The sequence below is a fragment of the Orycteropus afer genome, unplaced genomic scaffold (genome assembly GCF_000298275.1).
Source record: "Orycteropus afer afer isolate SDZICR_OR568_19922 unplaced genomic scaffold, OryAfe1.0 scaffold00018, whole genome shotgun sequence".
In the NCBI taxonomy this organism is placed as follows: Eukaryota; Metazoa; Chordata; class Mammalia; order Tubulidentata; family Orycteropodidae; genus Orycteropus; species Orycteropus afer.
The window spans coordinates 3209131-3222366 of NW_006921605.1; the positions used below are offsets into that span (position 1 = coordinate 3209131).

General features: G+C 61.6%; 1 protein-coding gene across 1 annotated transcript in view; it reads right to left on the reverse strand.

The window, feature by feature from the left end:
• Nucleotides 1-6642: 6642 nt before the first annotated feature.
• Nucleotides 6643-13236, reverse strand: part of LOC103214033 (chromobox protein homolog 2) — a 25179-nt gene continuing 18585 nt past the window's right edge. Inside the window, exons 2-4 of the mRNA XM_007959829.1 lie at nucleotides 12604-12669; nucleotides 9780-9885; nucleotides 6643-7956 (exon numbers count right to left, since the gene is read on the reverse strand). Coding sequence (XP_007958020.1) covers nucleotides 6643-7956; nucleotides 9780-9885; nucleotides 12604-12669 — 1486 coding nt within the window. The remainder of the gene's footprint in view (nucleotides 7957-9779; nucleotides 9886-12603; nucleotides 12670-13236) is intronic.

A 13236-nucleotide genomic window follows, 5' to 3' on the forward strand; every position in this document is an offset into this window, starting at 1 on the left:
TTTGTAAATAGAGACGCGTCTGGGTTTTTCTTCTTTCAGTCATTATTTATTTTGCAAGCTGAGGGCAGAGGCTCCGGGGGGAGAGGCCCCTTCGCGCCTCTCCAAGTGCCGGACCCCGTCCCTCCCCTCCCCCCGTCGCCCTGGGACGGCGCCTCCGCAGGCCCTTCCCACTTAGAAGCCCGAGACCAGGTGGGGGGCGGGTGGGGAGCGAGCTGGGTCCCACCTTGCTCCGCCTCTCTGGACGAGGCCGCGGCGCCCCTCACCTGCCGGCAGCGCTCCTCTGGAACCCAGGGAGAACTGGGGGACCCCGAGAGGGTGGGCAGGGCCTCGGCGGGCTCCCGTCGCGGCTCGCCCCTGCAGGCTGCTCGTGCGCGCCCCACCCCTAGGCCCGACGTCTCCGGTCCCCAGGTTCGACGCCCCGCAGCCTCGCTGCCCGAGTCCCCGGGCCTGCTCCCCGGGGCTATGTCCGCCCCCCAGGCTCTCCCCGCCTTGCGAGCGCTCCCCGAAATGCAGGCCTCGCGCCTATTGATTGAGGAATTGAATTCGCGGGCATTGCTAGGCAACTGGAAGCTGCGAGCCGGGGCCGCGCGCGCTGATGTGATTAGCGAAGCCCGGGCCATCGGGCCGCTGCCCCCAGCCCCCACCGGCCAGCCCCGCCGCCGCCGATGTCCCGGCTTCTCGAGGGGCCGACACCCCGAGGCTGGACGAGGCACGCTCCGACGGAGTGCGGAGGCGGGGCGGGGTGGCTTGCCGGCCTTTCCTGGCCGCAGACTGCAGCAGTCGGGCGGGGGCGCGAGGCCGCTCGGAGAGCCCCGCAGAGGTCCCCGAGCCACCCGCAGCCCCACGTCGGCGCAGTGGCCGCCCTCGCGCGCACCTCCCGCCCTTGGCCGCGCGCTTGCGCCTCCTTCCCCCGGCTCTGCGACCTGCAGGGGAGGGAGCGACGGACTCTCCCCGCCCGGAGCAGCCCGGAGCCGACAGGCGGGCGGCGGGTCACCAGCGGTGAGTGCCCTTCGGAAGCAAGGGGCCTGCCGCGCGGGTGGAGCGCGTTGGCGGCCCGTCAGGGGTCCGCGGTCCTTGCCTGAGCGGCCACTGCGGCCACTGTCGCGCTATTCGGGCCGGGAGCTGCTCGGCTCGCCGGCTCGCCGGCCGGTGGCAGACTTCTCAAGGCTTGGGGACCCGTGCCCTCCCTGGGTGTTTAGGGGAAGGGCGTTGACTCCTGATTTGGAGAAATGGGGGCGCCGGTCCCGGCCCCGTTTCCGGCCGGCCGGCCACCACCGATCTCTGCTTCGCCTAGGAGCTCCGCTGCGGGGTTCCGTTTCCCGGACAGAGTCGGGGGGCAAAGCGGAGACCAGGTGTGGCGATGCCGCAGTGTCCCCAGCGAGCCTCGACGGCCGAGCCCGCGCAGCGCGGAGCCTGGCCCCGCACAGGCAACGCCGACGTGGAGTCCTTGGGGTTTTCGTGGAGTCGGGGCAGACCCACTTGTTCCTATCCCTTTGCAGCTTCCTGCGCTCGGGTCCTGGGCCAGGCCCTGTGCCGTCCATCCCCCAGACCCAGAGGGGGCTCGGGCCGAGCGGAGGCCCAGGTGGGGCCGGCTCAGTGGCCCGTCGAGCATCGCGCCGCCTGCAGCCTGGGGCCGGGCTCTCTTTCCGAGCCTCCCAAAGACTCGGCGGCGGCCGGGGCGGCTCGGGGAGGCCCGGTGCCGTGGTTCAATTCGGTTCCCGGGCAGCTCGGAGTCAAGGCGGGGATCTCCCCGCGCGGCCGGAGCTGCGCGGGGCGCGCGCGCCCTCTGGAGGCGGCGGCGGCCGCAGCCCCTCTCCCCGGCGCCCACCCCTCCCGGGTCCGGCCGGCGTCTTTCTGGGGTCTCCCAGGAGCCGCAAAGCCTCACCATCCCCGCCCAGAGGCACCACCGGAGTGGGCTGCCCTGGGCGCCCCCTCTGCGTCCTCGCTGTGGCTGAGCCCTCGAGCCGCCAGGGTGGAGACGAGAGTGTCCAGCCGGCCGGGTGCCGGTCCTCGGAGCCCTTCCGCGCCGCTTGGCCCAGGCGACCCCGGGCAGGAAGGGGGAGGCCGCCACGCAGGCGGGACGTGGCGGACTCGGGGTCGGGCCCCCTGACAGCCCGCTTTGTTGGGGAGGCAGCGGATTAGGCGACCAGACCGGCGGCGCAGAAACGAACAAAGGCCCGAGTGAGGTCGAGCGGAGTGGAAACGGGCTCGCAGGAGGGCCTGGCCCTCGCGCGATGGGGAACAGGCACCGCTCGGGCCGGGGAGCCCTTCCCGGCCATCCCAACCCCTTCCTGCAGCTCTGAAAACCCCGAGGACAGGACTGCTAGGGGGGCCTCTGCCCAGTGTCTCCAAACGCAGAAGAGCCAGTCCCCCTGCGGCCGCCAACAAAGAGCCGCTGAAGCCCCCGCAGCAGGGCTCTGCTTTTACGGTGGCCGGCCTCGCCGGGAGCCGGCAGCGCTGGGGGTCGCGTTCCTGTCTGTACTGGGAACTTCTTCCCAGAGGGGAGCCTTCAGGCCGGCACCCCAACTAGCCTTTCAGCCACTGGCAACCCCCATCCCGGCCGACTTCCCGCTTCACTTGCAAGAGAGCTGGATTCTCCCTGGAGGCAGACATTGATGAATAAATTCATGGTGAGAGTAAGGGAAACCTTAAAGGACCCGGGCAGGCTACTTAATAAGACTTCATCTCTATTATGAGCCGTGGGTTCTGATCAGCACAGAAGCGAGGCTGACACAAGGCTTCCTGGGCTTCACAGCGGGTCCCCTAGAATTTTAAAGCTTTGTCCTGAAAGTGTTCCAGGTGTGGTTCCAGGAGTTGAGTGGGTTTGACATGGCATCTTTCAGGGCCCGGAATCTTACTTTGCTTTTAATCCAAACAGTCACTTGTGGGAGAGGCAGGGGTCTGTGTTGATTGGAGGGCAGTATCCCAGGCCTCCACCCACTAGACACCAGCAGCACCAGCTCCCTGGTATTACCCTGTCCTCTCCACCTTTCTGACCACAGCAGGGCTTTCTCAGCGTTGGCACTGATGATGATCTGGGCAAGATCGTTCTGTGGTGGGGGCTGTCCTGGGCATCGCAGGCAGGTTGTTTTGAAGCACCTCAGGCCTCCACCCACAGATGCCCATACCACCCCTTCCCCCACCCCGTGCCAACCTAAACAGTGTCTCCAGAAACTGCCAAACATCCCCTGGAGTGCCCGATCCCCTGTAGCTGAGAACCACTGGCACGGGGCACCCACTCCTAGTCAATGCATCCCTTCCACTTCCCATGGAAATGGCTGACGTTCCCAAAGGCTCTCACGTTCCGTCCCAGTGCTCCTATGCCCGCCCCTCAGTCTCAGCCCATGTCCAGTCTCAAGAAAGGGAAAGTGGTGTTTCCAGGTTATCACAAGATGCACACAAGCTGCAAAGTTTAAAAAAATATTTATTGATACACTAAGAGTTAACAAAAGACCAGAATCTTCTGACACCGTTTGCTAATGGCTCCCCCCACCCTCACAAAATAAATTAACCTGTCTAAAGAAACCTGCAATCTAGGCTAGTATCAGCTTTCCCGAAACACGTTGGAATGCAGAATCATGAGATGGACTCAATCACAATCTGGTCACCCAGGCACCAGCCCCCGTCCCTTCCCCCAACCGTGGTGGGCTTCCTGGGAGAGGCACTTCCTTTGAAGGGTTGGTTTCGATTGACCCTTCCGGCTGGGCTGCAGCCCTGTTTCAGCCAAGATCTTAAGCTTTCCCAGGGCACTAACACAACCCCTTTGTGTCTTTTTTTCTTAAGCAAACAGCCCTAGTTTAAAACAATTAGAAGTGGTACACATGGATGATTTCACTCCCTCCCTCCCCCCCTTTTCAAACTAAAAGCACAAATGGAGCCAGTGATTGGCCCTGGGCTGAAGGTGTCCGCCAATGACAGCTCCAGGCCCAGGGTCTTCTCCAGTCAGGTCAGAAGTGAATACAACCCCCCCAAAAAAGGAACACTCTTTTTGGTACAAAAAGGATATATAAGAATAAGCTAAGACCTGGATGGAAGAGGGCAGGCTGGCCACATCTTCCCCTCCCAACACAGAAGCAACCGAAAGGCAGGAGTCAAACAGCTTTCCATAGACACACACTGACTGCTCACTTAGGAAGAAACAACCAACTGTAGGTCAGATGGGTCAGCTACACTCACACGCACAGAAATAGCAGCAAATAAAAATATCAAAGGGACTACTTTATTGGTAAACAAGATGACCACTGAGCACCTGGTCCAATCGTTCAGCAAACGCTCTCGCGTGTCCCCGTGCCAAAACACGCGTTTTTCTTTCAACCTAAGAACCGCCGGGGGAGGTCAAGCATCAAGGCATACACACAAGCGGCAAGAGCAAGGGGTCTGCGGTCTCAAACTTTGGGATTGAAGTAGCTGGTAAACAGAAAGGCACCAAACTGGGGTCTGGAGAGCAGCCCCCCCAATAACCAAAGGCAGAGACCCCACTCCTAACAGCACATGGCACCCCAGGGCCAGCTAAGATTGGAGGGGGAGCTGCCTCCAGCATGGTCATTCCCAAAGCAGACTGGTGCCAGCTGGGCAGGTCTGCTCGTTTGTGGGGGCAGCCCAGAGGCCCGCTTTAGTCACATGGCGTTAAGGCTCCATCTGGGGACAGGAGAGGAGGTAGTGCCAGGGGCCAGCCCCACTGGGGAGGGGGGCATGTCTCCCTTCTCCGTGCTGCCATCACAGCTCCAGCCTGGGAGTGGGCCTCCTGGACCCCCAGTGTGGGCACCACTCCTGCTCAAGGCTGTGCGGGAGGCTGCATCTGGGCCCTTCCTGCAATCTCATGGGGCGGAGGAAACTCCGCCCCCAAAGGCACGCTGCTGAAGTAAATTTGGCTACACAAAGACTGTCTCTTCCTATTTGGTGTGTAGGGTGAGGTACTGGGCCCTGAGTCCAGGCTGGTATGGGGTAGAGCAGCCCATCAACCCTTCTCCATAGTTGAGGCCACTCTAGGATAAAGAAGCCCCACAGCGGCTACTGATTTTAACCAATCACAGAACATTAACAGGTAGACTTGCCCCTCCCTTTCTTTTTGGCATCACCAAGACCCAGTGACCTGGATCCTGCCAGACCAAGTTAGGCAATCCATCACCTTCTGTGGGGTCGACTGGCTGGTCCCACACCCCTCTCCTATGCTGGTCAGGAATCACCGAGGGAGGGAGGCCCCAAACCTCACCCCTGACCAGGGAAAGGACTGGGCATCTTGGGTGGGTCTTCCTCCCAGCGGGGTGCGACAGGGCTCTGCCCAAGACTTCGTCACCCGCACCGTCGGGGCGGCTGGGACTTGTGCTGCTCTCCAAAAGGGCACAGGAATTGGGCGTGGAACCCTCAGAAGAGTGGATTGTCAGGGAAAAGGGGTGCCCAGGGAGCAGCCCATACACCCAGGCAGTGTGGGTGACAGGTGGGACCCCAGCAAATACCCACACACAGGTAGGAAGCGAGCACTTGGGTGGTCAGGCAGGGCCACCTGCTGAAGGAGAGGATTCAGGCAGCCCTGGGAGCAGTGGTGGCACTTGGGGGTGGAGCCGGGGGGGGGGGCGCGCTCTGGTCCCATCCACAGGACACATTCCTTCTCCTGAGCCGTTTCTCTTCACCGTCCACCACACTCCCGGCCTGGCCTGTCCATTCCCTCCGCTGGCTCCTTGTGCCCTGCGTTCCAGCAGCTGTCTTCTTCAGAGATAGGGTGGGTGAGTATCAGCACCTGGGCCAGCTCCTCAGCGGGGCTTGAGCCCCAGGGCAGCCCCAACTCCCGCTGGACTTCTGGCTACGGTTTTAAGTTCCTCTGTACTAGGGCAAGCTGGAACGGGTCTCTGGGAGGCGCCAGACCACTAGCTCAAATGGTTGCGGGTTCAAAGCCACCCACAGGGCCCTATCAAGACAAGCCTGGCAACCAGCTTCGCAATGGTCACGAAGCCGTAAAACCCTACAAAGCAGCTCTGGTCTGACACCTGGGGTTAAGAGGCTGAATCACCTGACACCCACCACAGGGGCTGGCTGGAGCTAACGCAGGGCTCCGGATCACCCCCTGGACAAACCCCACCTGTCCTTTTAAGACCACAGCCCCTCAGTTGCCAGGGTGAGGGCAGGACACCCAACTCCCCCCTGACCCTTTGGGCTTCGGCACTGCTTTGAAGGGGAGGTTCTGGCACCTTCTCCGCTCCACCCCCAGCCTGGAGCAGCCCAGGGCACCCTGTCCTTGATAAACTGCCCTCCTCTGCCCAAGAGGTAAGCTAGACTCAGACCCTTGTCTCCAACACCGTCCCCCTGGGAAACAGCCAAGTTCACTGCGGCTTCAGCTGGGGGGATGGGGGTCCCCTAAATTTCCTGAGGCAAAGTCCAGCAGAAGCCCAGTGAGGTAGGAGTGTGGGAAGCCTGGCCTAGGCAGGCGTGTGAGGACGGCTGCCCGCCCGAGGTCACAGCGCAGGGTAGTAGGGTCTTCAAGACGAAGCAGCCCCTCAACCCTGCCCTAAAGGAGACCACCACCGCCTCCTCACCCCAACCCAGCCCCCTGAACAGGGATTGGGCTGAGAGTCCCAGAGAACCCAGGAAGGGTGGGTGCTAAGACCCTGCAGCGGGGCTGGGGGAGAGGGCCGCAGGGGAGGGGCCTCAGTAAGGTCTCAGGTTGAAGAAGCCCACGCTGGTGGGGGACTCCTTCACTGTGACTGTGATGAGGTTGGCAGTGACATCAGTGACAAAGACGTGTTCTATGAGGCTGCGAGGTGGCTTCCAGTCCTGGCTGGTCTGCACCGAGACGGACAGGTTCTGCCCGGCCCCAGGGAGCGGGCCCGAGTCGGGGTCTGAGTCGGAGCTGCTGTTCTCCTCGCCAGTGCTCATCTCGGAGAGCGCCGGGGCCTTGCGGACCTCCCCCGAGGCCGGGCGGCCTTCTTGGCCGCCCGGGGGCCCGCTGCCCTTGCTACAGTCCCGCTTGCCTGAGGAGGTGGGCAAGGCTGCCGCCCGTGAGGCCAGCTTCTCGCTTTTGCTGGGGTCGGTGGGGGCACTGGATGCACTGCCCCCGGTGGGCCCACCCCCAGAGCCCTTCCCTGTGGCTGGGTGAGAGGTGGGGACGCCCTTGGTGGCTGTGGCGTGGCGTGCGAGCATGCCAACCCCCGAGGTGCCATTCTTGACACTCTGAAGATCCAAGACCTTCAGGCTCAGCTCTTGGCTGGGGGTGGGCTGGGGGCTCAGGCAGCCCACAGAGACTTTGCTGCCACCCTGGGCGTGTGGGGCGCCCCCCGCACCCCCCCCTTTCTGCTCTGTGGCCCCGCTGCCCGGGGCCTTCAGCACTTTGCCTGCCGGGGGGCCGACCCCCAGGTCCCCCCTTGGTGTCCTCACCTTCAGGTCGAGCCCGAGGCTGCACCTGCCGGCTGTCTGGGCCTTGAGCGCCAGCCGGCTGGCGGCCTCGGCCTGGCTCTGAGTCATGCGGCTCATGTAATGAACGATGGAACCCTGCCAGCTGATGCCACCTCGGCTGGGGCTCCCCGACACACCCTTCATCAGGCTGGCCAGGCTCTCCGTGGTGGCCGTGCTGCTGGGGCCACCGCAGGCCTCCTTGGCATGGGCCTTCAGGGCTGCCAGGCCCGCCACTGGGGAACTGAGCGGAGAGGGCAGCTTGCCGGCCGGCACGCCCAGGTCCTTGCGGGCTGTTTTCAGCACCTTGGCCAGGCTCACGGGCCGCCGGGCTGCCTTCTGCTCCGGGGGCAGCGGCTTCCGGCCGCGCTTCTTGCGGATGGGGTCCTTCAGCTCAGGCTTGGCCACCAAAATCTGAGCCTTCTTCTGGGGCACCGGGTGGGTCTCACGACCCCGGGGGCCTCTCTTGGAATCTAGGTCACTGTCATCATCATCTTCGTCGGAGGAAGACGAGGAGGAGGTGGAGGAAGAGGAGGAGCTGCTTGACTTGGACTTGGACGGAGCGTCAGGTTCCTGGGGAGACAAAGCAGGGTCACTACCTCTGCGGCCAGGCACCCCGGGTCCAAAGCGCCACCCACCCCATGGAGCCCCGGCCCCTCCCGTGCCTTGCACACATCTTGATCTAGAAGGGACTTAAAGGGTTCACACAAGTCACACAAAATGTAAAGTTTCAAGTAGAGAAGGAAAAGGAGTCGGTTCATAAGACGAAGTCAATTACTGTCGCTGCGTGCCTTGGAGCTGGTTCCCACTCCCAGCGACCCTGCATCACGGAGAAACTCGGCTGTAACCCTTACAGCGAGGTCGCCAGGCCCTCTGCCTGCGGGCCGCTGGGGGGGTTTACACTGCAGACCCATCAGTTAGCAGCCAAGCGCTTAAGGACCTGCACCACCAGGGCCGCTCTGTGAAGTCAGCAGGGCGGGGTGAAAACGCACAGCACTGCCTCGGCCGGCCCACAGAGAGCTGCTGGTGGACACAGACTCGGCACCCTGCCCCCTAGCAGCCATTCTGAAAAGGGAAGCCCAGGGCTGCAGGAGCCTCACGCCCCAGGAGGCCAGCTGTGGAGAGGGGTGTGCACAGGTTCCGTCGCCCCAAAGCAGAGCACACCTTGCCCTCCTGCACCCACCCCCATTCCCAGCCCCCACCCCTTCAGAGACTCCCAGACCACAGGGAGCTAACAGCCCTCCCCTGCCCTGCGTCTCCAGCCAAATGGGGAACAAGTCCCTGGACTGCAGCAGAATTGTCAACGAGTGCTTTAGGCGGTGAGTCAGCCTGGGGCTCCCTGAGCCTAGTGCTCCCAACTCAAACCAGGGACAATGGGATCATATGTGAGGTCCTCCCTGCCCAGGGTCCGACCTCCTGTCACCTGCTCCCCGCTTTTCTGCTGCACCCCCACTCTCACCACCCTCTGCTGAGGAGAGCCCCCCTCACAGGCCAGCCTGGCTGCCTCTCCCGCCAGACAGCGATCCCCTTTCCCATCAAGCCCTTGGACTCCTGCACCCCTGTCCTTGCTCAGAGAAGACAATGACACTATCGTGAAGTCCAGGCAGCCCAGTGCTAAGACTCAGGCTGGCCCCTCATGGCCCTACGGGAAGGGTGGCATTTGCAAGACTTGGCTGAGCACGTGGGTCCAGCCTGTGCTTTCAGAGGGAATAGCACCAAGTGTGGCAGGTTCCTGGCAGTGACCTTGAGGAAGGAATCAGACACTCTAGACCCTGCAGCCAACACCTTTCCCCCTTCTACCTGGGCACGGGGGAAGGACAGGGTGCCATGAACCTGGGGGTGTCCCTGTAGGGAGTGGGGTGGAGAAACATCCCTGAGGAGGCACCTGTGTGGATCACCCCCTGGCCCTGAGCCAGGTCACTCATGTCCCCTAACCACTGTGTCCATTCCCCATGGCTGAAAACTGATGCCTGTCCAGTGTAGCTCAGTGACCAGCCAGCTGCTGGCAGCTGGATTTAAGGTGCACTCAGAGGGGCCCCTGGCTCGACCAGCTACCCTGCGAGTCTCCTGGGTTCCACCAACCCAGGAGCACGTGCTGTGGACACAGTTTGATTCTTTTCTGTTCCCCACTAAGCCGCACATCTGAGACGACTCTTCTTCCCAGTACTAAGGCAGGCAGGCTGGCCACGGGCCCCAACAGGAAACCACTCTGGAGTGGGCGTGGTCACTGCAGGGCCCGCAGGAACGGAGCCCTGCGGCTCACTCGCGCCCCCAGCTGGCAGAGGCTTACAGTGCCGCAAGGAACCCCAGGGAACTGCAGACCTGCCAACCTCTCCTCATTCCAGGGCCCTCAAACCTTCCGGATCTGGAAGGGCAGTGGCCTGGCCGCCACCCACCTTGAGCTTGGAGCGCCGACTGCAGGAGGACATCACGGTGTGCTTCCTGGGCCGGCCCCGCGGCCGCTTGCCTCTCTTCCGGTTCTGCAATTCCTTCTCGTGCTCCCTGAAGACACACATGGATCAGGGTGGGAGCCCTTCCTTCCGCCACACGGGGGCGCCAGAGCCCCAGCCGCCCCACAGGGCGTGTGGCCGAGGTCCGCCTTCCTGCGCTCGCTAGCACTAACTCTGCTCTCCAACCCCTGCACCAACCCTCCCTCCATTCCTCACTGAACCTCCACTCGGTCAAAAAGGCAAAGAAATGAAGGCCAGCCAGGGAAATAAGCCCTCAGCCTCTTCCAAACCACACCTGGTGCCCTGGGGTCAAATCCTAACAGCCACCATGCGGCTTTCAAGACTGTCACCTTTCTGGACCGCCTCACCTTTCTCCTGTGGAGTGGCTGGTGGGTCCTAATTGCTAGAACATCACAACTAGAAGAAATCTTTGCAGGGTCCAGCCTCGTCACTTCAAAGGAGAAGGAAGCCCCGAGGTGGACAACCAAAACCACTGCCCCCATCACGAGCACGAGCCCTCACCCTCCTCTGGTCCTCGAAGGACCCACTAGAGGCTCAGGGGTCCAGCCTCTGCCCTCCGATCCCTGGCATGTATTGTCTCTCTCTCTCATCGTTATTTGCAAGTTATTGTATTAGTTCACTGTTGTAAAGGGTCATGGAAGGTTTACACATGGAGGGAAACCATCTTTGTTGGTTAACAGGGAAGGCAGGAAAAATGGCTAGACAGGTAAGAGACAAGTATTGATTTTGGGTGAAGGGAAAGACTCCACCAAATGGAGTGACCAATGCAAAGAAAAAAAAAAAAAAAGCTTGTTCCTAAACCCTGCTCTCGATAGAACCAAATCAAACCTACTGCCCTCCAGTCAATTCTGGCTCACTGCAACCCCGCAGGGCAGAGAACTATCCCATTGGGTCTTCCAAGGCTGCCAATCTTTACGGAAGCAGACTGCCTCACCTTTCTTCCAGAGTGGCCGGTGGATTTGAACCACCGACTTTGTGGTTAACAGCTGAATGCTTTAGCCTCTATGCCACCAGAGCGCCTTACTCTTGAAGGAAGCAGTGCACAATTTCAAGGTGCCAGGGCTCAGAGCCTGAACCATCGGCAACACTCCCTTCGTGAGTGCACAAGGCCCAAGAGAGCGCAGTTTCACAGGCCCTCCCCGGGGACGGGGATCTATCTGCAGAGGTTTCCTGGTAATGAACACAGGCCAACATCATTTTGGGGGTGGCAGGCTGCAAGGGGATCTTCAAGAATCTATCTAGTGCAAGTTGATGGAGTCAGGCTGAAACGCTTTGGTCTCAACTTATCTCCTAGAAGACCAGGGCATCCCCTGGGGTGTCCCCACTAACACTGTGGACCATACCGCCAGCCTGTATACCAGGTGGTCTAAACCTACCACTCCTCTTCCGTTGCCGTTCAAAGACCATACCCGCCTCATACCAAGCAGGTATCTGCCACCCCCCACGCCCACCTTCCCAGTCCCCTCCTTGCTGTGACCTACTCCACACCACCCTCCGGCTTTTTCACGCCACTACCAACCATGGCTCTTTTTCTGGTCTACAACTGAGAGCCAAGTGGAGGCCACACCCCTCTCACCACGGAGAAGGTCAAAGGGGCCAGCTCCCAGAGTCTCCATCAGCCCTTCTCCCCGGCTTGGTGCAGACCTCCCGGACCCCAGGATGAACTGAACAAAGTGAAATGAGGCTGCTGCTATGCTTTCCAGACGTATCTAAATAAGCCTGAAATTACACGAACTAACCCCACACCAGGTGCCCCGGAGCAGACTTTTCAATTCCCGACGACCGCGGTGGGTCAGCGCTGACCTGGGCTGCACAGGTTTGCAGGCTGATTTCCGGGCCGTAGATCACCACACCCCCACTTCCTAGGCGTACGGGGACTGCCAGCCTTCCCGTTACAGCAGCCATACACCTGGTCATGGGCGCCACCCGGGGACACCAGGATTCCTCAGCTCAGCCTCTCACCCACACTCACCACCAGAAGGGACCCCCGTCTCATGGCTCCTCTGCAGGCCCAGAACGTCCTGCCCCCCTGAAAACAACTGAGCACAGCCAGGGAACCAGCCCGCAGCCTGGCCACCACCACAGGGCTTCTGAACCACCAGCAAGGAGGGAGGCAGTAATGCTGCTGGCCACAGCTTGCCACCCTCCGCTTGGGGACCTGCCCACCACAATGGGGTGCGCTTGTCCATGTCCCCCCCTTCCATTCACTATCCCAAAGAGGCATCTCTCTCAGCCAATTTCCCACCTAAAAATAGAAAAGACAGCAAGAACTGCAGAAGCAAACATGGCCCCTGGGACTAGCAGGAGGGCCCCATGGCACTCACTTGGTACTGTTTTGTAGCCCAGAAAATGTATGTGTTGTTCTTGCTACAGAGACCCCAGATCAAATCTGCTTAGGGACCTGTGTTCATAGCTCCCTCCCTGAGCCTGTTCAATGTGCCCAGCCAGGGAAGAAGCCAGGACCGTCCAGGAAGGACCTGCGAAGGTTCTGCACGCTGGGCTATTAGAAGGACCAAGAGAAACACTTACTCAGTGACTCCTCAGGGTGGCCTGACCAGGGGGAAGGACCCACCAGGACCTCAGGGCTTTTCTGGCTGCCATGGAGATGGCATCAGATGCCTCGTGACCGCCCGCCACAGGACCTCGGCCCACAGCCCAAGCCCGGGGCTCCTGGAGGACCAGTGCAGCCGTGATGCCCCCCACCCCAGCCCGCGCCCCCCGTCCCAGTGCATGCTGGGAAGTTCCTCACTTCTTCTGGAAGGCCAGGAGCAGCCTTGGGTCCAGGATATTTTCCTCTGGCTCCCAGCTGTTGTGTCTGGAAAGGCAGAGAGGAGGGGTGCTCAGGAAGGGGGGCTGCAGGCCAGGGCAGGATCCTCGCAGGTCCCACCCCTCGACCAAGATGAACTCCTCCAAGCCACAGCCCCTCAAACCAGTGCACCCGTAAGCTCCAAGCCAGAGAACCGCCACGTCGGCGACCCCGATTAAAAGACGGCCAAAGAGAACTTTATTCTACCCCTCCCTCGGGAGGGAAACACAAGCCAATAAAATGCAAAGTTGCAGAGAGGGAATCCCCCCAAAGCCTGGCCCCGAGCCAGTGCGGGAAGGCTCGGCGGCGTCCAGGGACAGGGAGGGGGAGAGGCCGAGAAACCGCAGTCGGAGACTCAGAACAACAATGTGGTTGGGGAGCAAGTGTGCGCGGGCCAGGGGCCGGGGACCCCGGGTAGAAAGGGCCGTGGGCCCGCCACATCAGCTGAGAACAGAAAGTGCCCCTTTCCGGAGTGCCGCCCCCTCCCTCCCACTAAACAGGGGGGAGACCCCACGTCCATCAATAGACAGCTCAGGTTACAGCGCGCAAACAGGGACCTGCGGGGGTGGGGGGCGG